Source organism: Elephas maximus, chromosome 1, assembly GCF_024166365.1.
Source record: "Elephas maximus indicus isolate mEleMax1 chromosome 1, mEleMax1 primary haplotype, whole genome shotgun sequence".
Classification (NCBI taxonomy): domain Eukaryota; kingdom Metazoa; phylum Chordata; class Mammalia; order Proboscidea; family Elephantidae; genus Elephas; species Elephas maximus.
The window spans coordinates 234,883,057-234,908,189 of record NC_064819.1 but is presented as its reverse complement, the minus strand read 5'-3'; the positions used below and the strand labels follow the sequence as shown (position 1 = coordinate 234,908,189).

The following is a 25,133-nucleotide window of genomic DNA, read 5'->3' as shown; positions in this document are numbered from 1 at the left end:
AAGTTTGTCAATGATCAAATTTTTATACTTATCATTACGGCACTCTCACAAGAATATCAGGAATCGTCATACGACTCCCGAGGGTGCAGCTCTATGTATCTTTTGTGGGGAGCACTGGAATGGCAGCTCATCTAACTAGCCAGCATTTGAAAAACAGAATTGAATGCAATCCTTAATGCTGAAAAATGGTTAGAAGGTTTGGTTTTCGCAATATGGGGTTTCGATTAAGAAAAGCTGGAGATTGGCATATTATGTTGTCTAAATAGAAATACACCTTAAGGAAGATGTAGGGATATTTTAACTTTATAAATGCCAAAAGTCCTATGCTGCTAAAGGTAAACGGTGAAATACTTCCTTTCTTTTACCACTGAAGTTAGTTTGTATGAAGAGCACTGTCTAGTTTTATCAAGACTTTATTGTTGATAAAGTGGTAGTGGTGGTTTTCCTAGGGACAGGGACTTTGTTTTGTTCACTTGCTGATCCCAGACTGACTGAATAATGTTTATTTCTAAGAATTACGATTTCTGCTAAATGGAGTGAAAAAAATGAACCATTCCATTCTGGGATCCCAGTGGAGACATAGATAGTGCACTAAAAGTTTTCTTTAAAAATATGCAAAGAAGATAATTTATCTCAAATTAGTTGTTTATAAAGAAAGCTACTTCATAATCGATGTCTTTGAGTTTTGTCAACATATTTGCTGGGCAGTGCAAGCGGTGTGCAATCAGCTGCTAACCTAAAGATTGGCAGTTTGAATCCACCCAGCGGAGGTGCAGAAGTGCCTGGCAATCTTCTTCTGTAAAGACTGCAGCCAAGAAAACCCTACGGAGCAGTTCTACTCTGTAACGTACAGGGTTGCCATGAGTTGTAATTGACTTGATGGCAATGGATTTTTTTTTTTTTTTCTAGTGACAAAACATTCGGTTTTCCAGAACAGAGACTTTTGGTGTAAGGCTGTTTAAGAATACACACAATATATGAATTTGTGAACACCAGTTTAAAAAACAAGAGAATCTGAGCTCTTTTTTTTTTTTTTTTCCTAGACATCTGTGATGTTAAAATGTAACACTGGAAAAAAATCTTCAAAATGATCATTATAAATACTGTATAGAAGAAAAGATAAATGATTCACTTGTATGGTTATGGGATTCTGAATGGCTGATAAATGAGTCATCCCGGCTACCCTGAGAAACAGTTCACAAGAAATACAATGAAAAGACTGCAGTAACAACATGCAGGATTATTAGTGTATTTCCCAGAATTTCAACTATTGTAAATCAATTCACACAAGTACGAACAACCAGAACACCACTCTGTGTAGCAACGTGGGGATCAGACATGGAGACTGGAGGTAATCTGTTTCTTTCACGTATTTAAGGACGTGGTTTAGGAATAAGGTATCACATTTGCAACATTTAAGTAAAACAAACAATGTGACCCACACTGGAAAGCAACACTATTCATTTAACACAATGAGTTACACATAATAAATCAGATCCTCCCAGGGTGTAAACTATACAAATTTGAAAGCTACATTTATTATTAATGCCTCATTCCCAGACAGGTGCTTACTCAGTAGTAAAATCTGGTTTAGCATACCACATTTAAAGCTATTTAACAAATAGGAAGATTTTCTTTTTTTCTTTTTTTAAACTAAATTACCATGTATATAGCCAAAGGATTTGTGTGCATTAAAAAAAAATTTATTTTCTAATAGTGTTAAGAATATTTTTGTTACCACAAATGGAAATGAAATACGAATTGTACTAATAGGCAGAAGGAGCCCTGATGGTGCAGTGGTTGTTTGGCTGGTAACTGAAAGGTTGGTGGTTCGAGCCCACCAGCCACTGTGTGAGAGAAAGATGTGGCAGTCAGCTTCCAAAAAGATCACAGTGTTGGAAACCCTACGGGGCCGTTCTTTGCTGTCCTATAGGGTATTACGAGTCTGACTCGACGGTAACGGGCTCGGTTTTGGTTAATGGTCAGAGATTCTTGAACTGAAGATTGGATTATTTTAAAAGCATCGCTTATTGTTACCAGGAAATAGACTTCATATTCGGTACTCTGAGTACTCTAACAGGCTGATATCATTTTGTGAGAAACGGTGTTGCTGGAGTAAACCTAAGATATTCCAAAATTACCTACGTGGATGAAATTTCTCATTACAGATGATTTAATGAGCTTATGTTCTCAGCTGTACATCAGCACGTGTTAAATTTTGCAAAAGTTTGTGATTTCTAACAACTCACCTCCTATAAGGCCCTTTGCCCTGTAGAGCTAGTTCGGTAGCCAATAAATAAAGGGGATCTTTTTTGTTCGCATAAACAGCTTAAGAGTAATTCTGGGTGCTCTAGAAACTGTGAGTGCATAGGAAGGTGCTTATAAACGGGACGGTACACCACTTGCCCAGGATCCTCTCTAACCAACCTAACTTGACATCCACACTCTTGGGTACAGTCTCCCACTGGCCAAATAATTGCCAGTTTGGCAAAGACCACCCAGGACACGGCTCAGGGTCCATTACAGGGCCAGCCTGCACAACCTCGTGTACCCTGCTTTGGAGGAGAGCATTCAATCGGAAGATCACTTACGACCGAGTTTTTCATCATGGCTTTGACTGTGAAGCCCTCGGAAACCAGGGAATGCGGCTGGTGCAACGGGAGCGGCTGTTGGGCCAGCAGCTTGGTCCTCTTCGGTATCTTGTCTGGGCATTTGTTTAAGCTCAGGGTCTCTTTTTCTGCCACCATCTTCCTAGGAAAAGTCTTGTTCTCATAAAAAAAAAAGTGTATTAAGAATCAGTGGGGCCTACGGATGTAAGAAGGTCGGGAAAAAATGTCAAAAGGCGCAATACTGATAGAAATTCCACCCCTCGTAGTGCCCAGGTCGATCCAGATGTTTGGCAGCTCCTAGGTGAACAGGGTTTGGGGGAGGGGAGGGGCGGGAGGAGCGCAGGACCTTGGCTAGAGCTGCAACAAGCTTCCAAAGGTAAGCCCGCGGTTGCTAAGCGACGCGTCAACATTGCGGCCGAACGGCCTCGCCCTGTCGTGACGTGCGCTGCCTGGGCTTTGAAGCCGGAAAGGGTCGCCGCAGGGAGGCAGGCGGGGCGAAGGCGTAGCTGCCGGTCAGGACTACGACTCCCGGCAGGCCACGGGACGCGTTTCCTTTGCTCATGCGTCTTTGTGCCTGGAGCCGGCTAGAGTTGCAGTGAGAGGAGGTGATTGGGGGGCGACGGCGTGACTGCAATTCGGAACTACGACTCCCGGCAGGCTTCGGGCCGTAGTCTTCTGCGCTTGCGCATTCGGTCGTCCCGGGGGAACAGAGCGTGGGTGGGGAGATCTGAGCAACAGCCGGGAAGAGCGGCCTTGGGAGGCGGCGGGCGACGGGCGCTGGAGCCCTGTTGCCGAGCGGCCGCCGCCCGCCCAGTGACCATGATAGGTACGTGGTGCCTGCCAGGTACAGCGTCTGTGCGCCGCCATGCCGTGCCTGGGCCGAGGGGACCCGGGGGTACCCGCCGTGACACCTGTCAGTGACAGGAGACAAGTGCCCACGCTGCCTGGGCTCCTGTGTCCGGGGACACGGCCTGGACCTGCGACTCTCGTTGGGGGACCAGAAACTAAGTGTGTGTTCTGTGGTCCCTCGCCCTCCTGCCTGGTTTAGCAGGCTCCCACCGAAGAGAGCTAGTCAGGAACACTAGCCAGGGGGCACTAGTGCCTGCCACCTCCCTCCGAGATGACCGCCCCTCCTCCTGGTGCCACATGGGTCCCCGACGCCCAGAGCCTTGCAAACGCCCCTGCAAGACCCGTGTGGGGTCACTGGAGCGCCGCCGTTCCCCGCCCAGGTGTCCTCCCTCACCTTGCTCTGGTGAGCTTGGCTGGCTGTCTTTCAGCCTAGGACACGGTGGAACCCCTTCAGTAGAAGTCTTTAAGGGGAATCGTGGAGACAATCAAACTCTAATGAAAAACACATGGTACTGATGGTTGGGCTCAAAACATTCCTTTATGTGAATTTATACTTGCTTCCTTGACATTTTCTTCTAAACCTCTCCCTGAGAGTCTGAGATAAAAGAATAATTAGCAGTGTAATAGCAAGGTTTGAATATTCTGCCATTTGCATAATGCATTAACTGCAATATATATATATATAAAACACAAAATGACTGAGATGCCTTGTGAATGAAGCTTTGGAAGTGGATGTTAGAGTTGTTTGTAAATACTGTGATGTTTTAGATTAGCAAGGGTCCTCTCTTCCAGGGTTAAGAGACAAGGGCCAAGTTATTTTAGAGGCTACCCCTGAAAATCTGTGGAAATGCACAGTAGGATTAGAAAACAACTATTTGAGGGGCTCGGTATGACAAAGACTTGCTCCAGTTTATGTATTAGGAGTATGGTGTGAGATTAGGCTTATTTCTGAGGGATACCACAAAACACGTTTTTGATTGTAACAAGTAAATATTAGTTCGGATGTGGTCTGTTCAGAAAGATGAGTGGTGGATTGATAAAATACCTTAAGTTTGTGTCCTAGTTTCCTAGTACCACTGTAACAGAAATGCCACAAGTGGATGGCTTTAAAGAACAGAAATTTAATTTTCTCACAGTTCTGAAGGCTAAAATTCCAAATTAGGTTTTCCACCTTGTGGATGCCTTCCCTCTGGTTTTTGGAGGCATTCCTTGGTTCCTTGGCAATCTTCACATGGCATCTGTCTTCACCCTGTTTCTGCTTCCTTCCATGTCTCTACTGCTCTTCTTATAACTCAGAAATAATTAGGTTTAGGACACACCCTACACTGATATGGCTCTATTAACATGACAAAGAAAATCTTATTTCCAAGAGGGACCACATCCACAGGTCCAGGGGTTAGGATTCCAGCATAGATTTTGGGAGGAACACATAGGTTGTCTGTGAAGCCCTGGTGGCTCTGTGGTTAAGAGATCGTCTGTTAACCAAAAGATGGGCGATTGGAATATAACAGCCCCTCCTTGGAAACCCTATGGGGCAGTTCTACTCTGTCCTATAGAATCCCTATGACTTGACAGCAATGGGCATTTCCTGTTGTTAGTTGCCCTCTAGTTGATTCCAACTCATGGAAACCCTACGTGTGCAGAGGATGTGACCTTTTGGAAGGAGATTACGAAGCTTGTCTTCCAAGGCACCCCTGGGTCAGTTCAAACTGCCAACCTTTCTACTGCTAGTCAAGAGCTTAACTATTTGCACCACCTGGGGACACCACTGGTGGTGTAGTGGTTAAGAGCTACAGCTGCTCGCCAAAAGGTAGGCAGTTTCAATCCAACGGGCACTCCTTGGAAACTATGAAGCAGTTCTACTCTGTCCTATGGGGTCACTATCGTTAGAATCGACTCGATGACAGTGGGTTTGGTTTACAGGTGTAGTTACCCCACAGCATTTCCCAAGTCTGCTTTATTTATGGAAAGAATGTTAAAATGCAAAGCATTGGTCTCGTCTCTAGGAGAGTCACAGTGGTTAATTAGCCTTGGCTTTGCAAATTTTTTTTTCTTTTGCAGCAATGGTGAAACCTTGGTGTGCTTTCCATCTTATACTCTAGCGTGGAATGGATTTTAGTGAATGACTGTTAAAAATTATCAAATTAAGAAAAATTGATACATTGTTATGAATCTTATTGAGTCTTTTTAGGTGGCATTTGCACAAGAATTACTTGAAAACACAAATCTGAACTGAATCAGAAAACCAAGCAAAAGGTGTTTTCTCAGAATTTGTATCATTATTTTACAGGAAAAGAATAATAGCCTATGCTTTATTTTGAAGACAATTATGCAAATTTTTAAAATTCTGCTTCAGTACAAGGATATTATTAAGAATAGCAAACGTATTGTAAAATCATAAAAAGACAGGAACTTGAGATCTAAAAGTCTTTGCTTAATTCTAAATTAATATCTAATGCATGATTATGCAAATAACTTTATTAGGATGAAAGTTATTTAGCCAGTTGTATTTAGTTTTTATTTGGAAATTATGAATAAAAGAAGTATTATCTTTGACAATGATATGGAGAATATAGGGTGGATTTTAAAAGGCATTTTTTCTCATACTTCAGCTATTGCTTTATGTAGAGTAAGTAAGTGTGTATTACAACACAAACGTCAGTTTGTTGTACTGTAGTAGATTGTGTGTTGCTGTGATGCTGGAAGCTGTGCCACCGGTATTTCAGATACCAGCAGTGTCACTCATGGTGGACAGATTTCAGTGGAGCTTCCAGACTAGACAGACAGGAGGAAGGACCTGGCGATCGGCTTCTGGAAACAAACAAACATAGTGAAAGCCTATGGATAGCAGCAGAACATTGTCTGATATAGTGCTAGAAGTTGAGCCCCTGAGGTTGGAAGGCACTCAAAACGCAACTAGGGAAGAGCTGCCTCCTCAAAGAAGAAGAGGAAAAAAAAAAAAAAACCCTTGCAGTCCAGTGAATTCCGACTTACAGCGACTCTATAGGACAGAGTAGAACGGCCCTGCAGGGTTTCCAAGGAGCAGCTGGTAGATTCCAGCTGCCGACCTTTTGGTTAGCAGCCATAGCTCTTAACCATTGAGCTACCAGGGCCCCTCTCAAAGTAGAGTCGACCTTAATGGCGTGAATGGAATTAAGCTTTCAGGACCTTCATTTGCTGATGTGGTAGGATTCAAAATGAGAAGAAATACCTTTAAATATCCATGAGTAATCAGAACATGGAATGTATGAAGTATAAATTAAGGAAAATTGAAAGTCATCAAAAATGAAATGAAATGCATAAAGATTAATATTCTAGGCTTTAGTGAGCTGAAATGGACTGGTACTGGCCATTTTGAATTGGGCAGTCATATGGTCTGTTATGCCAGGAATGACAAATTGAGGAGGAATGGTGTCACCTTCGTTTTCAGAAAGAACATTTCAAGATCTGTCCTGAAGTAAAACACTGTCAGCGATAGGATGATATCTGTATGCCTGCAAGGAAGACCAGTTAATACAACCATTATTGAAATTTACCCACCAACCACTAATGCCAAAGATGAAGAAATGAAAGATTTTTACCAACTTTTGCAGTCTGAAGTTGATTAAACGTGCAGTCAAGATGCATTGATAATTACTGGTGATGGGAATGTGAAAGATGGAAACAAAGAAGGATCAGTAGTTGAAAAATATGGAGTTGGTGATAAAAATGACACTGGAGATTGCATGATAGAATTTTGCAAGACCAATGCTTTCTTCATTGGAAATACTTTTTCTTAACAATGTAAATGACACCTATACACACGGAGAAGCAACTCTGTAGCACAGTAGTTAAGCATTCGGCTGCTAACAGAAAGGTTGGTGGTACAAACCCACCAGCCACTCCATGGGAGAAAGATGTGGCAGTCTGCCCCCATAAAGATTACAGCTTTGGAAACTATGGGGGCAGTTCTACCTTGTCCTGTAATGTCACTGTGAGTCAGAGCCAACAGAATCAGATACACATGGACCTCACCAGATGGAATACACAGGAATCAGTTGACTACATCTCTGGAAAGAGATGATGGAGAACCTCAATGTTATAGTCACAACAAGGCCAGGGATCGACAGCAGAACAGACCATCAATTGCTCATGTACAAGTTCAAGTTGAAGCTGAAGAAAATGAAAACAAGCCCAAGAGAGCCAAAATACAACCTTGAGTATATTCCATCTGAATTTAGAGACCTTCTCAAGAATAGATTTGACTCGTTGAACACTAATGACCAAAGACCAGAGAAGTTGTGGAATGACCTCAAGGACCCGTACGTGAAGAAAACAAAAATTCATTAAGAAGATAGGAGAGAAAGAAAAGATCAAAATGCATGTCAGAAGAGACTCTAAGACATGCTTTAAACACGGAGTAGCTGAGGGGAATGGAAGGAATGATGAAGCAAAAGAGCTGAACAGAAAATGGGTGACTCCAGAAGAAAAAGTAAAGTATTATAACCAAATGTCCAAAGACCTCAAAGGTAGAAAACCAAAAGGGAGGAACATGCTTGGCATTTCTCAAGCTGAAAGAACTGAAGAAGAAATTCAAGCCTCAAGTTGATATTTTGAAAGATTCTAGAGGCAAAAAATTGAACAATGCATGAAGCATCAAAAGAAATGGAAGGAATACACAGAGTCGCTGTACCAAAAAGAATTGGTCGACATTCAGCCAACTCAGGAGGTAGCATATGATCAAGTCGATGGTACTGAAAGAGGAGGTCCAAGCTGCACCGGAGGCATTGGCAAAAAACAAGGCTCCAGGAATTGATGGAAATACCAATTAAAAATCTTCAACAAATGATGTGATGCTGAAAACACTTGTTTATACCAAGAAAGTTGGAAGACAGCTACCTGGCTAACCAACTGGAAGAGATCCATATTTGTGCCCATTCCAAAAAAGGTAATCCAATGGAATGTAGAAATTATTGAACAATATCATTAATATCACATGCAGGCAACATTTTTCTGAAGATAACTAAAAATGGCATGCAGCTGTAAATTGACAGGGAACTGCCAGAAAATCAAGCCAGACTCAGAAAAGGGCATGGAACAAGGGATATCATTGCTGATGACAGATGGATCTTGGCTGAAAGCAGAGAATATCAGAAAGATGTTTACCTGTGTTTTATTCATTATGCAAAGGCATTCAACTGTGTGGATCGTAACAAAAAAAATGGGAATTCCAGAACACTTAATTGTGCTCATGAGGAACCTGTACATAGTCCAAGTGGCAGTCGTTTGAGCAGAATAAGGGAATACTGTGCGGTTTAATGTCAGGAAAGGCATGTGTCAGGGTTGTATCCTTTCACCATACTTATTCAGTCTGTACGATGAGTAAATAATCTGAGAAGCTGGACTATATGAAGAAGAATGCAGCATCAGGACTGGAGGAAGACTCACTAACGACCTGCAATATGCAGATGACACAGCTTTGCAGGTTAGAAGTGAAGAGGGCTTGAAACACTCACTGACAACATAAAAAACTATAGCCTTCAGTGTGGATTACACCTCAACATAAAAAAAAAAAAAAAATTCCTCACAACTGGACCGATAAGCAACAACATGATAAAAGGAGAAAATACTGAAGTTGTCAAGGATATCATTTTACTTGGATCCACAATCAGCATCTATGGAAATAGTAGTCAAGAAATAGAACAATGCACTACGTTGGACATTAGAGTGTTAAAAAGTAAATGTGTCACTTTAAGGACTAAGATGCACCTGACCTAAGCCATGATGTTTTCAGTTGCCTCACATGCATGCCAAAAGTGGACAATGAATAAGGAAGACCAAAGAAGAGCTGATGTCATTGAATTGTGGTATTTGTGGAGAATATTGAGTATTTCATGGACTGTCAGAGGAATGAACCAGTCTGTCTTGGAAGAAGTACGGCCAGAATGGTCCTTAGAAGCGAGGATAGTGAGACTTCGTCACACTTACTTTGAACACGTTATCAGGAGGGACCAGTCCCTGAAGAAGAGCATGATGCTTGGTAAAGCAGAGGGTCAGTGCAAAAGAGGGAGGTCCTTAGTGAGATGGATTGACACAGCGGCTCAACAGTGGGCTCAGACATAGCATTGATTGTGAAGATGGCACAGGTCTGGGCAATTTTTGTTCTGTTATGCTAGGGTTTCTGTGAGTGGTAACAGCCTCTTGATGGCACCCAACAACAACAACACATAAATAATTAACCCGTGCCCACCCCTGCCCATGAGAGCACTTACATATAAAAACATAATACTATCCAAAATTTCCCTGAAATGCATGAAAGGACAAAGTGCTGTGAATTATTTTATACAGTTAGTTGCATTTTGTGTTTCCGTTGGTAGATACAACCTAATAAAATCTTAATGGCTAGTTTTGGACTTTGGTATGTTGAACAGCGCTAAAAGTAAGTGAAAGTTAGTGGAAGCAATTGAAGGAAGGTATCTAGCCTGATGGGTTTCCTGTTTTTTTGACCAAAATTTGGAACAGTGCTGATCTAGAGGTCAAGATACACATAAATATGTATCTGGGAACTATTTTCTTGTTAAGGAAAGGTGAGCTACTCATAACTTGCCCCTCTGATGCCTATGCTCTCTTATTGCTACACCCCCTTTAATGCACATAATAAACTTCCACTTTATTTATATTTCATCTCCCTTTGAAAAGTAAAAGACAAAACAAAAAGATAGGGTTCTTATTAGGATCGTAGTAAAAGGAGATTGACAGGTACCAATAAAAATTACCTTCCTTTTTAATCTCAAAATGAAGGATTCCCTTCTTGACCCTAGACTTTCAAAAGTACTTACATTTCCCATTTGGATTGTGATAGATGTGTTAAATTCCCAGACCCAGATCATTTACAGGAACAATTTCATTGAAGTTGGTGAGAAATTATGACTTTTCGAGAAGTATGGAGAAGGGTTTCGTGATGATATAAAGTGAAATAGAAAAGCTTAAAAAATACCTTTTAGAGGAATATAATTGTAGGCACCTCTGTTAAAGAAATATTATTTAAAATACTTTTCATCCGTTTTTAACATTAGCAAGGTAATATTTTATATGTTTTAATTTTGATTTAAAAGCTGTTTGTGATTTAACATAAAATTTTAGCAGTGATATTTGTGTTACATCTTAAATGTCCTATAGAATGGAATTTAGGCTTAAAAAAATTTTTTTTTTTTTAAGTAATATCATATGTTAAAATACATGGGTATATATGTATACATAGCCAGTATTGACATTCAACTTTAATGTCTTATATTTTTAAGTTATTTTATTTTTAAACACCATAATTAGTATTTTTTTTACCTTGTTTGACTTAAAATGTTTTGGAGAACTTACATATCTGTATGTACAATTTTGTCCACAGTAATAACTTCATAGCCTTTTATTGATGTAAAACAAGTGTGCAAATACTGCCTGAGAAATGAACATTCAGTAGTTTACAGACAATTGCTGTCATCGGGAATGCTCAAATGAGTGTTTTTGTGTCCATAACTTTTTTACTTGTATGAAAAACCTTGGTTTGGTTTCTGGGTAGATTTTGAATTTTGATAGCTACTTTCTAAATTGTTCTAAAAGAAGTGCCATATTTTACACTCCTTTCTAACACAACACTAACCCCCACTAACACAAGGTAGAAAAGAGGCGCCCTGTCCGCTGGGTGGAAAAACTGCAAAGAGACAGCCCTCCTCCAGGACTGACCAAGTCCGCACCAGCAGCGCACCCACTGAATTTCACCAGCACCCTACCCTGGGTTTAGTGCCTTTGAGCAGTGCACAAGCTGCTCAACTGTCCTCGGTGTCCCTGCGCTCACCAACAGTGTTTATACAAGTGCTCGTTTCCCCCACTGTGTGCCATCAAACAGTTTTTATTTTTGCCTTCCTGATAGGTGAAAAATGGTATATGTTTATTTAAAAAATGAGTTTTTGAAGGAAAAAAACTCACTTCTCATCCTATAATGCTTTATTCTTACGAAAATGGATCTAACAATTGAACACCTATTATGTGCTCAGTATGTTGAGGTAAAAACATTGACTAAAAAAGAAGAATGCCCCGAAACCAGGAATGCACAGTCTACTGTTTGCCCACACATCTACGTATTTGTTTTAAAGCTTTTATGTGGTGAATTTTAAAGTCTCAGGATTTATGTTCGTAGTCAAATATACTGTCTGCTACTTGCCCTGCCATCTCAGTAGTTCTAGATGAAGAGCGACCCTTTGTCTAAGTACCCATCATGGGCTTTAAAAGCTTCTGTTTATGGCCAGGTACAACGGTATCACAAAATAGATTCTGGGAAACTTGCGTAGAAGAGTTCATGTAATTATGTAGAGTGCTTTGGATACAAAGGTGCTAAAATCATGACGTTATGCCCTTTTTAATTTTGGTCCTGTTTCTAAGGATTTCTTGAAGTCTGCATGTTTTTTAAACCTGGTAGATTCACTGCTTGAAAATGATACAATGAAAGTACCTTGTGTTAAGTTATGCAAATTCATTGCTACCTCCAAAGCTTCTTTGAAAAATGCAAAAAAAAAAAAGTTCTCGCTTTGAAATGTTTCATATTCATGGAAGCAGTCTCAATGCTGAATGCTTCAGTCTGTTAGCTTTAAGTTCTTTGATCAGTGAAAATTGTTTCTTACCTGCTGTTTCTTCAGCCTTTAATTGTGGCCCAGTGCTTATTCAGTATTTCTGTTTTAATTTGCATTTAATGAGCTCATTTTAAATACTTCGTTATAGTAATCTGAATGGTTTCTAAGTTTTGTAATATTAAAGAGAGACACTTCTGTGGAGTTGGCTGGTTTATGTTGCATCTCACCTCCCTGTTTATTTCCCTTCCTCCTAGAACAGAGAATCTTAGGTAAAAGGAATGGCAGTAGTGTGATTAGCCCCCCTGGGCCCGCACGTTTTCTGCTTTTCTAGGACTTCCCCCAAACCCATTGCTGTCGCGTAGATTCCAACTCATAGCGACCCTATAGGACAGAGTAGAACTGCCCCACAGGATTTCCAAGGCTGAAATCTTTACGGAGGAAACCCTGGTGGCATAGTGGTTAAGAGCTACGGCTGCTAACCAAAAGGCTGGCAATTAGAATCCACCAGGTGCTCCTTAAAAACCTTATGGGGCAATTCTGCTCTGCCCCACAGGGTCACTAGGAGTCGGAATCAACTTGACAGCAACAGATTTTTGTGTGTGTGTGTTTAATCTTTACAGAAGCAGACCGCCTGAACTTTCTCCCATAAAGCTGTTAGTGGGTTCCAGTCTCTGACCTTTTTGTAAAGCAGCCAAGTGCTTAACCACTACGCCACCAAAACTTCCCCCAGGTTAATTCAAATACCTGTTTTTCACTAAATAGAAAACATTCTTCCTTGGGTTAACAGGTATTTCTGTTCAGGATAATGATTCCAGTATCAGGTCTTTGTCAGGTGCCGTGTTGGGTGCTGCCTTACAGGGGTGGGTCCAGGTGGGTGCTGTAAGTCTGCATATTTCCTATGGGAAAGGGACACAGAACAGCATGAGGCTATTTCTCCCCAAGGAGTGTGCGATCTGGTTGTGCTGATAAGACATAGTTGAGGTGAGAATTCCACCTTCTTCCTTACAGAAGCAGAGTAATTAGAAACATACATGTATGTATTAATACTCACACACACACACACCATCACACCATGATTGTGTGCGTCTCTTTGCTTTTGATCATGTAATTCTTTCAGTGTCAAATGCCCTTCCTCTCCGTTGTCCTTCTGGGAACTATAGTTCATCCTTAAAGATCCATTTCAGATGACGCTAACTTTACACCAAGTTTTCCATAAGGTCTTCACCTGTGTGCCACCATCCACCTGTTTCTCATTCTGAAGCAGTTAGATCCTCCTTAAAGTGAACCAAGATTTCAGCAGCTGTTACTTGTCATGTGTGAAGCATTCGTGGGTCAGTGATAGAATGCCCACCTTCCATGCGCGAGACCTGGGCTCAAATCCCAGCCAGTGCACCTCATGCGCGACCACCACCTGTCTGTCAGGGGAGGCTTGCATGTTGCTGCGATGCTGAACCTGTTGAGCAGAGTTTCCAAACTAAGATGGACTAGGAAGAAAGGCCTAGCAATCTACTTCCAAAATCAGCCAGTGAAAAGCCTCTGAATCGCAGTGGTCCAAATCATGGAGATGGCGCAGGACTGGGCAGTGTTTCTTTCCATTGTGCACGAGGTCAGGCACTTGCTCATAGTCCAGAATGTTTGCGATCCTGAATGATAAGTACCATGATATTGGTGTGTACAGGGAAGCTCTGGAGAGGGATCCAGGGACCCACCTGTGTTCTCAGTGAAGCAATCTGAGAGGCTGTGAGTGACAAGTAGGAATGAATGAGGTGAAGGTGGCCTTCAGACTGAGGGGGAGACTGTGGAGAGGAGTGGAAGTGAGAGGAAAGAATAGAGTGAAGTACATCCGGTGAGGGCGAGGCTGGGAGCCAACTAGAAAGGGCACAGCAGGTAGGCAGTGAAAGGAGTGTGGATTTTAGTTTGATGGTGGCATGGAGTTGCTGAACCAGAATAAGCAGAGGAGTTTTATGACCAGATAGCATTTTAGAAAGGTGCCTGTGGCAGGAAGAGAAAGCTGTAAGTACAGTGCCAAGAAGTCCAGGAAGCTGCTGATGGCTTCTGTTCCCTTAAGTGAGAGCCCGTCTTCCACTGAGAGCTGTGGGGTGGCTGTGGGGTAGGAGACGGCTTTTCCCAGGGTGGTGACATTGTTAGCTCATCTCGGATCAGTGGCCATATTGCTACCAAAAATCACTTCTTATTTGAATAGAATTTATTAATGTGCCTCATTGACAGTTATTATTTTTTTTAATGTTAAATTTATTTGTTTCAAAAATAACCTGTATCTACTTCTTTGATTTGCAGCACATGAAGCATAAGGTTCTATTTCTAGTCTTCTCCGTGTGGAGGTGTGGAGAGGACAGTGTTAAGATAGCTAGGGCCACTGATTCACTCAGGAGAGTGCAGACTAGAGCTTCTTCCTCCTAGAATCTGTACAACTTACCTGCCCCGCCAAGTACTGAGACCATCCTTGGACAAATGTTTTTTTTTTTAAAGAGTATTGATGGGCTCTTGATGATTTCTCCAGTGTGCTTTTACTGTGCGACTTGGATAGGGTTCCCCATAAAGGTGAAGGTTAGGGGTCTTAACATTGGAAGAAACAAAAATCTTTGTATGTACTATGTATAACAACCTCACCATCCTTCAAGCCCCTAGTCTCATCCCCACCAAATTTAGGGGAAAAAATTCATGATTAGGGAATTAGTTTTGGTGTTCTCATGAGGGCATTTTCATTATTTATCTATGTAATCAATGAGCACACTACTCATTTCTACTATTGAATGTTTCTGGGGTTTCAGTGTGTAAATAGGACGGCCTGATATCAAAGCCCTTTGTAAGTGCATAGTGATTTTTTTAAAGTGTATGGTACCCGCACGATAGATCTGTTTTCCGGAACATGGAAAGGTGGGAATTAGACACCTGAAACTTGCTCTGTATTACTGAAATAGAGAGATAGTATTGGGTGTTTGTGATACCTGTGTTTCTGAGGTGAATCTTTGATTTCAGCATCCATCTGCACTTCCTCCTTTCTCTCCCCTCTTTTTTTTTTTTTTTGCTTCCCACATTTGCTGATTTCTTGAAACCTGGACATTTATAATCCATTCTTCAGCTCACAGGAGCAGCTGTTTTATGAATGGCCAGGAGGCAAGTGCTTCCCTCACTTCCTGCTGGGTTCCTCAGGACCTGGCTGTTGGTGATAAATGATAAATGTCTTCCTAGGGTTCTGTGTGAGCCAACCAAGCCGCCGGGCTCTTCCTTGAGGCACACCCCAGGGCAAGGAGATGTCTGCAATCAAAATTTTGTAACCCTCTGGCTCTGCATTTACTTCCACAGGAATCTGTCCTGATTACACTTTTTTCTTCTTGAGATAGTTTTTTCTTCTTTTTTTGTGGGGGGAGGATTGTGGGTATGGAGAAGGGCATCTGGAAGGACCAGAGGATGGGGTAACAGTTAGGTTTCCTGCCTGGAGAATTAAAGATTTAATTCCCATTTCTTTTAAAGATTTGAAAGTAATTATTCATGCTCTAGGTCTTCTCCCTGCCCTTGAACTGGAGTCATCCCCAGCCTCTGCTGAGTTGCAAAGGAGTGAGATAACTGATTTAAGCACCACGGAGGCAGCATTCTCTAAGAGGCACTGCTGTTCTGGGCTGCTGACCACAGACAGATCTCAGCGGCACAAGTCCTTTGGCATTCACCAAGTCGGATGCTCACGTGAGCCACTATCTGAAGACGTTTTTAAATGAGGGTGCTTCCCGTTCTTGTTCCTTTAGGGCCCGGTGAAGGGCCAGCCAGGGCTAGACAAGGAGATTGCTCCTTTCCCTGTGGTCCTCTGGAGTTTTCTTCTTTCTTGCCCGTTTTCGTTTCTGTGTGTGACATCTGCCGATTCTCACTACATGCAGAGATTCTGTCAAATGTATTTTTTCCATCACCTTGATGGTAAGGAAGTCATCAAATAAGCTTATTCTGAGTGTATAACAGTAGGGTTCACGTCAGTATTCTTTGCCAACACCAAAATTCGAATGCCTCAATTCTTTTTCAGTCTTCCTTATTCATTGTTCAGCTTTCACATGCATATGAGGCAATTGAAAATACCATCCCTTGGGTCAGGAACACCTTAGTCATCAAAATAACATCTTTGCTTTTGAACATTTTAAAGATATTTTTGCAGCAGATTTGACCAATGCAATACATCATATGATTTCTGGACTGATGCTTCTGGGACCTTCCATGGGTGTTGATTGTGGAGCCGAATAAAATGAAATCTTAAAAAATTTCAATGTTTTCTCCATTTATCACGATGTTGCTTATTGGTCCAGTCATGAGGATTTTTGTTTTCTTTATGTTAAGGTATAATCAATCCATACCGAAGGCTTTAGCCTTTGATCTTCATCAGTAAGTGCTTCAAGTCCTCTTCACTTTCAGCAGGCAAGGTTGTGTCGTCTGCATATTGCGGGTTGTTAATGAGTTTTCTTCTAATCCTAATGTCCTATTCCTCTTCGTATAGTCCAGCTTCTTGGATTATTTGCTCAGCATACAGATTGAAAAAGTATGATGAAAGAATACAACCCTGACGCACACCTTTCCTGACTTGAAACCATGCAGTATCCCCTTATTCTTTTTGATCAACTGCCTCTTGGTCTATGTACAGGTTCTGTATGAGCATAATTAAGTTCTGGAATTCCCATTCTTTGCAATGTTATCCATAATTTGTTGTGATCTGCACAGTCAAATGTCTTTGCATAGTAGGTTAAAACACAGGTAAAGATCTTTCTGATAGTCTCTGCTTTCAGCCAAGATCCATCTGACATCAGCAGTGATATCCTTTGTTCCCCACCCTCTTCTGAATGTGGCTTGAATTTTTATCAGTTCTTTTTTTGTTAAGGTACTGCTACAAACATTTTTGAATTATCTTTAGTATAATTTTAGTTGTATGTGATAGTAATGATATTGTTTGGTAATTTCCTCATTCCATTGGCTTACCTTTCTTAGGAATAGGCATGTACATGGATCTCTTCTAGTCGGTTGGCCAGGTAGCTGTCTTCCAAATTTCTTGGCATAGATGAATGAGTGTTTCCATCATTATGTCCCTCTGTTGAAGCATCTCAATTGGTATTCCCGTCAATTCCTGTAGCCTTGTTTTTCACCAGTGTCCTCAGTGCAGCTTGTACTTCTTCCTTCAGTACCATTGTTTCTTGGTCTTATGCTATTTCCTGAAATGGTTGCCTGTCAACCAATTCTTTTTGGTACAGTGACTCTGTATTCCTTCCATCTTCTTTGATGCGTCCTGCATTATTCAAATTTTTGACCATGGAATCTTTCAAGATACCAACTCGATGCTTGAATTTTTAACTCAGTTTTTTCAGCTTGAGAAATGCCAAGTGTGTTCTTACCTTTTGTTTTTTGTAACTCCAAGTCTTTGCAAATTTCTTTGTAATACTTTACTGATTAGTAATGGATGTTTGCAGCTGTTTCTTCTCATTTTGAGTCATGCCACATCAGAAAATGAAGGCCCCAAAAGCTTATTCCATCCCACTTATTAAAGTCAACTCCAAATTGAGGAGGTGCCTTTTCCCTTTGTATTTTGAGTGCCTTCTAACTTCAGGGACTCATCTTCTGGCACTATATCAGACAGTGTTCCACTGCTGTACATGAGGTTTTCAATGGCCAATTTTTTCCAAAGTAGATTGCCAAGTCTTTCTTCCCAGTCTGTCTTAGTCTGGAAGCTTTGCTGAAACTTGTCCACGTGGGTGACCCTGCTGGTAATTGAAATACCAGTGGCATAGCTTCCAGTGTCACAGCAGCACACGAGCCATCACAGTACAAAAAACTGACAGCTGAGTGGTGGTTGCTTATAGTGACACATTATTTCTAGTAATTTCTTGTTCTGGTCATAAAAGTAGTGCCAACCTTTAGTACCATAATTTCACTAACTGTTTTCAAAACATTATACAATTCAGGTGTGGTGCATTTTCTGGATTAGTTTCTTTTTTCTGCTGTAACAAATTATCTACCATGAATTTAATAGCTCAAAACAACACAAATTTATTCTCTTATAATTCTAGAGGGTAGAAGTTAAAAATGGGTTTTAAGTGTCTAAAATCAAGGTTTGAGCAAGGCTGGTTCCTTCCAGAGACTCCAGTGGAGAATTCTCTTCCATTTCTTGCACTGCCAGCATTCCTTGGCTCCTGGCTGCATCCTTCCAATCTCTGCTTCTGTCCTCTCATTGCCTTCTCCTTTACCATAGTCAGGTCGCCCTCTATCTTCCTGATGTAACAACACTTATGATTACATTAGGGACCGCCTTGATAACCCAGCATCAGCTCCCCATGTCAAGATCCTTAACCTTATCACCTCCACAAACTCCCTTCTGCCCTATAAAGTAATAATACACAGGTTCTGGGGCTCAGTATTGGATATCTTGTGGAGGAGGAAACATTATTTAGCCTTCCACAGTTACCCTAAAGCCATTCACCATTTGAAAGCCTGGATATTAAGTGCCTTTTTTGAAGTAAGGTCCCTACTAACCTGAAAGATTGGCATTCCAAACCCACCCATCAGTGCTGCATAAGAAAGGTCTGGTGACCTGCTTTAGTAAAGACGGTAGCCCTGAAGACTCTGTGGAGCAGTTCTGTGCCACAGCGTATGGGGTTGCCGTGAGTTGGAATCAACGCCACAACAGTGGGTTTGGTTTGTTTCTCTTCATTATGAAGCAGTGATCATAAGTATACCACACTGAATTAAGAGTGATCCTATTTGATTTTTGCGTCTTCTGAGATCATTTAAAGGTAATGCTATAATGTTACATGTGAGGAGCCTTGTATTTTTCTGGACTAGTTCATAAAGCTGGCCAAGGACACAACTCACTTTTCAAGGTAGTTTTCGCAGGTGACAGAAGAGCATGTAGATTAAACTCCTGGACTGAAACAGTGAATTACAGCTAGGTGATTTGATGTACCGAGTTGCTAATTTGTATCCCTGTAGAGAAGGGGAAGCTTTGTTATGTTTTTGACAGGAAATATGGCTTCACGTAACAACAGATGATCAGGCAAAGCAGGAGCAGATAGCCATTTTATGTATATTTTGCTTTCTGATTTGCACGTTCACTATGAATATTAGATGCCTAATGCTCCTTTGAAATAGTTTAACATTGTTCTGCCCTTTGTAAATGATAACTGATCTGGCTTGGCTGAAAATTACACATTTAGAATACTTAAATGAATTCTAGTAAAGTTGAGAAGGACAAAGGAACACATGGTGAGCTCAATTTGCTTCAGTTTAAAGATGTCAGTATAGGATTTTGTTTCGCAAGGCAGTTTTAGCTGAAACATTTGTGAAACATTCCTTTATATGTTGTTAACAGCTAGGAGAAACTATAAAGCATATATGGAATAAATTTTTTAAATAGATTGATGCAGAATTTATTCATAAAGAAGGAAAAAGTTTATTGAACAGAAGAACTAAGAAAATAAATATTAAATTCAGCAAACATTCATTGACACCCTAAGTTATGGGTGACATGCACCCAGTCTGCATAGCTGTGTGAGGGAATCACGATGTGCTGAGGATGCTATGCACACAGGTAATAATTATAAGCAATAACAAAAGTTATAACAGAAGGGCACCCACTCTTCACTTATTGACATGGTTAGGTTCCAAAGACCAGGTCGTTATGCAAAAATCAGCATTATGTGAAAATAGAGAATGATCACATCAGATCACAAAACGATGACTACATCATTACGTAACTGCCAGATCACATCATTACATAACTGCCGAATCACATCATTACATAACTGCCAAATCACGTCATTACGTAACTGCCAAATCACGTCATTACGTACTGCCAAATCACGTCATTATGTGCTGCCAAATCACGTCATTACGTAACTGCCAAATCACGTCATTACGTAACTGCCAAATCACGTCACTACGTACTGCCGAGTCACGTCACTACGTAACTGCCGAGTCCCGTCACTACGTAGCTGCCGAGTCACGTCACTATGTAACTGCCGAGTCACGTCATTACATAACTGCCGAGTCACGTCATTACTGCCAAATCACTGAGAATCATGGTTCAGCCAAGGTGACACACAACCTTAACTGTCACATCCAGCGTTACTCTTGCCTTGCACCTCAGTGTTCATTACTGCCAGACATACGTCTTTAACGTGCAAAATAGTCAGTAGATTTTTCACTACTGTGATTGTGAAATGTCGGCTAACAAGGTAGTTGATAAATGAGGAGTAGGTGTACGTTTAATTGCATGGCAAAATGGGGGAAACTCCAGTGTGTTGGTGGTGTTTGAACTGGGCTTTGAGGACGGTGTGGTCTCCTGAGCAGGCAGATCAGCAGAGTGCATTCCACAGTGAGGTACTGGCAGGAACAAAGACCTGAGGCTGTAGACACACAGAGTGGTCTGTGTGTTTGGGCAGAATGAGCAGGTGACAGGGAGAGAAGGTGCGAGCGTGAGGAGAAAATGATGAGAGATTAGGGTGAAGAGTCTGGGGCCATGCTGGAGAGCTGGAGCTTCATTCTGTGAGTGTTAAAGGGCTACTTGGTCTTTTTAAAAATATATATATAATTAATTTTTGTTGTTGTTGTAAATATACACAGTAGAACATACACCAATTCAACAATTTCTGCATGTGCAATTTAGTAACACTGATTACATTCTTCAAGTTGTGCAACCATTCTCACCCTCCTTCTCTGAATTTTCCCTCCCGCATTAACATAAACTCACTGCCTCCTAATCTTTCTGTCTAACCTTTTTAGTTGCTCTTGTAAATTTGATCCCATATGGGTAGTTCTTAAAAGAGCACAATGCTCAAGGTAGACTTTCTTTACTAGTTAAGCAAAACAATTGTTTGGTTTTAAGAAGACTTCAGCGGACTTTTTTGGTTAAAGATTTATGGCTTAAAGATTATCTCAGGGCAGTAGTTTCAGGGGTTTGTCCAGCCTTCATGGCTCCAGAAAGTCTGGACTCCATGAGAATTTGAAATCTGTTCCACATTTTCCCTCTTCTGACCAACACGTTCAGTAGTGGTAACCAGGCCACTTGGTCTTAATACTACGGCTGGGGATGATCAGATTCATTTTTAAAAAGATAACTTTTGACAGCAGTGTATGTTATATTAATCTTGCTTACTTTTGGTTAACAGAGAAATCATGGCAAGGGTAACCTGGTTATCATATTTAGAACAAGCATCATGTCTGTAACCAAAGGACTTACTATGTGTGTTGAATTCCAAGAACAGCTCGGCAGGGAAAGCAAACTTTCATGTGTGCAGTGACTCGCCTGCAGGCAAACCTAACTCCAGGAATCAGCCTCCCCCAAGAAAGGAGGAAGTGCCAGTACCTGTGGAGGAAAGTGGAAACTCTGTGAGGTAGTTCTACTCTATCCTATAGGTTCATTACAAGTCAGAATTGACGCGACAGCAACAGATTTAACGGGTGGAGGAAAGTGACAAGTACATTCAAATTGAAAAATAAAATCGGCAGTAGACAAATTAAGCACTCTGAGTCTATCACATCGCTCCGCATCTAGGATCTTTAAGCTGTCAGGACCAGTAGCTGTGCTTTGACGTAATCGGAGTAAACAGACCCTTCAAAAGGTTTGTGTAATTAGATTATTTTGATGGAACCGTTTTCCTGCCGAACTTTAAATAGTTTGATTTCCATGGTGGCTACTATAACTTTATCTATTTTGGCTTTAGATTGAATAACTAAATTTGTTATTTCTCTTAAATTAGAATTCTTATTCTGTGGTTTAAAAACAAAACAAATGAGAGGTGAAAACTTTTTGGTTTTGTTTTTTTAGAAGAGTACTTTTTAGAGCAGTTTTAGGTTTACAGAAAAAATTATTCAGAAAGCACAGAGAGTTTCTCTCCTTCTCCTCCCCCCCACCCATTGTTTCTCTTAGAATTCAGCATTCCTGTGGTACATTTGTTAGAGCTGATAAACCAATGTTGATACTTTATTATTCACTAAAGTCCACACTTTATGTTGGCCTTCGCGATTTGTGTTGTACAGTCCTTTGGGTTTTGACAAATGGGTAATGCCATGTGTCCACCATCATAGGATCATACGGAAGAGTTTCCCTGCTCTAAAAATGTCCTGAGCTCCAACTATTCATCTCTCCCCAATCTCCTGAATGCCTGGCAACCATTGATCATCTCACTGTCTTAATAGTTCTGCCTTTTCTAGAATGTCATATAGTTGCAATCATATAGTAGGTAGCTTTTTCAGACTGGCTTTTTGCACAAAGCACTGTGCATGGACAGCTACTCCATGTCTTTTTTGGGGGCTTGATAGTTCATTTCTTTTTATTGCTGAAAAATACCCCACCATAAGAATGTGGTGCCCTGGTGGTACAGTAGTTAAGTGTTCGGCTGCTAACCAAAAAGGTCGCCAGTTGGACTGCACCAGTTGCTTCTTGGAAACCCTGTGGGTCAGTTCTACTCTGTCCTGTAGGGTCACTATGAGTTGGAATCAACTTGACGGCAATGGGAGCTGCCCATTTAGTCTCTTGGATCTACCTGAGCTAAGAACCACACTCTTCATGAGTATCATTTCATGTCTTATAGTCCAGTCTAATCTTTGTCTGAAGAGTTGGCTTTGGGAATGGTTTTAGTTTTGGGCTAACAGAGAGTCTGGGTGCCCTGTCTTTCAGGGTCCCCCCCAGTGTCAGTCAGATCGCTAAGTCTGGTCTTTTTATTAGAATTTGAGTTCTGCACCCCACTATTCTTCTACTCCATCAGGGACTTTTGCTCTGTTCCCTGTCAGGGCAGGCAGTCATTGGTGGTAGCCAGGCACTGTCTAGTTCTTCTGGTCTCGGGGTGATGGAGTCTCTGGTTTATATGACTCTTTCTGTCTCTTGGGCTAATGTTTTCTTTATGTCTTTGGTGTTTAAAGGGCAATTATGACTAAAGCTGCTATAAACATTTGTGTAGAGGTTCTTATGTGGACATATTTTTATCACATTTGGGAAAATATCTAGGAATGTGGTTGCTGGATTGTATGATAAGACTATGTTTGGCTTTGTAAGAAGCTGCCAGGCTATCTTCCAAAGTGGCTGTACCATTTTGCATTCTCACCAGCAATGAATGAGAGTTCCTATTGCATCGCATCCTTACAGCATTTAGTGTTGTCAGTATTCTGGATTTTAGCCATTCTATTTTTTTTTTTTTTAATAGGTGTGAGGCTGTACCTCATTGTTGTTTTGATTTGCAATTCCCTAATGATATATCCCCCATGTATCTGTCAGTTTGTCATAATGTGGGGGCTGGAAGCTATGCCACTGGTATTCAAGTACCACAGGTTTCAGCTGAGGTTCCAGACTAAGACATATTAGGAAGAAGGACCTGGCAGTCTGCTTCTGAAAGAATTATCCAGTGCAAACCTTATGAATAGCAGCGGAACATTGTCTGATATAGTGCCAGACGATGAGCTTCTCAGGTTGGAAGACACTTAAAATATGACTGAGGAAGAGCTGCCTCCTCAAAGTAGTGTCAACCTAAATGACATGGTTGGAGTCAAGCTTTTGGGACCTTCATTTGCTGATGTGGCACAACTCAAAATGAGAAGAAACAGCTGCAAACATCCATTAACTATCAGAACCTGGAATGTATGAAATATGAGTCTAGGAAAATCAGAAATTGTCAAAAATGAAATGGAATGCATAAGCATCGATATCCTAGGCATTAGTGAGCTGAAATGGACTGGTATTGGCCATTTTGAATCGGACAATCATATGGCCTGCTGTGCGAGGAAGGACAACTTGTAGAGGAGTGGCATTGCATTCATCATCAAAAAGAACATTTCAAGATCATCCTGAAGTACAACGCTGTCAGTGATAGGATAATATCCAAAGACCAACTAATATGACTATTACTCAAATTTATGCATCGGCCACTAAGGCTCAAGATGAAGAAATTGAACATTTTTACCAACTTCTGTGTCTGAATTTGATTGAACATGCAATCAGGATGCACTGATAATTACTGGTGATTGGAATGCAAAAGTTGGAAACAAAGAAGAAAGATTGGTAGTTGAAAATATGGCCTTGGTGATAGAAATGATGCTGAAGATTGCATGATTGAATTTTGCAAGACCAACGACTTCTTCATTGCAAATACCTTTTTTCACCAACATAAGTGGTGACTATACACATGGACCTTGCCAGATGGAATACACAGGGTTCAGATCAACTACATGTGTGGATAGAAATGATGGACAAGCTCAATATCATCAGTCAGAACAAGGCCAGGGGCTGACTGTGGATCAGACCATCAATTACTCATATGCAAGTTCAAGTTGAAACTGAAGAAACTCAGAACAACTACAAGAAAGCCAAAATATGACCTTGTTGTGTATACGCCACCTGAATTTAGAGACCATCTCAAGAATAGATTTGATGTGTTGAACACTAGTGATTGATGACCAGACAAATTGTGGAATGACATCAAGGACATCATACATGAAGAAAGCAGGAGGTCGTTGAAAAGGAGAGAAAGAAAAGACCTAAGTGGATATCAGGAGAGACTCTGAAACTTGCTCTTGAGAGTGGAGTAGCTAAAGCAAAAGGAAAAAATGAAGAAGTAGAAGACCTAAACAGAAGATTTCAAAGGGCAGCTCCAGAAGATGAAGTATTATGACGACATGTGCGAAGACCTGGAGCTAGAAAACCAAAAAGGAAGAACATGCTCAGCATTTCTCAAGCTGAAAGAACAGAAGAAAAAATTCAAGCCTCGAGTGGTGATACTGAAGGATTCTATGAGGAAAATACTAAATGACACAGGAAGCATCAGAAGAAGATGGAAAGAATACAGAAAGTCAGTATACTAATTTCAGGAGGCAACATATGATCAGGAATCTATGGTAATGAAGGAAGAAGCCCAAGGTGCTCTGAAGGCATTGGCAAAAAATGATGTAATACCAATTGAGATGTTTCAACAAATGGATGCACCGCTGAAAGTGCTCACTCGTCTATGCCAAGAAATTTGGAAGACGGCTACCTGGCCAACCAACTAGAAGAGATCCATATTTATGCCTATTCCCAAGAAAGGTAATCCAACCTAATGCA

The 25,133-nt window shown here is 41.0% G+C and overlaps 2 protein-coding genes across 8 annotated transcripts in view; one reads left to right on the top strand and one right to left on the bottom strand.

The window, feature by feature from the left end:
• The window catches only part of PACRG (parkin coregulated), a 601,449-nt gene extending 598,442 nt beyond the window's left edge, over positions 1 to 3,007 (bottom strand). For all 3 annotated transcript variants that reach the window (XM_049853613.1, XM_049853774.1, XM_049853693.1), the window contains exon 1: positions 2,592 to 3,007. In XM_049853613.1, coding sequence (XP_049709570.1) covers positions 2,592 to 2,747 — 156 coding nt within the window. In that variant the 5' untranslated portion in view covers positions 2,748 to 3,007. The remainder of the gene's footprint in view (positions 1 to 2,591) is intronic.
• A 296-nt stretch (positions 3,008 to 3,303) lies between these two features.
• The window catches only part of PRKN (parkin RBR E3 ubiquitin protein ligase), a 1,645,966-nt gene continuing 1,624,136 nt past the window's right edge, over positions 3,304 to 25,133 (top strand). For all 5 annotated transcript variants that reach the window (XR_007512454.1, XR_007512451.1, XM_049852588.1 and 2 more), the window contains exon 1: positions 3,304 to 3,435. Coding sequence is in view for 3 of the 5 variants with exons in the window: in XM_049852588.1 (XP_049708545.1) it covers positions 3,429 to 3,435 (7 nt within the window). In the remaining 2 variants the exon portion in view is untranslated. The remainder of the gene's footprint in view (positions 3,436 to 25,133) is intronic.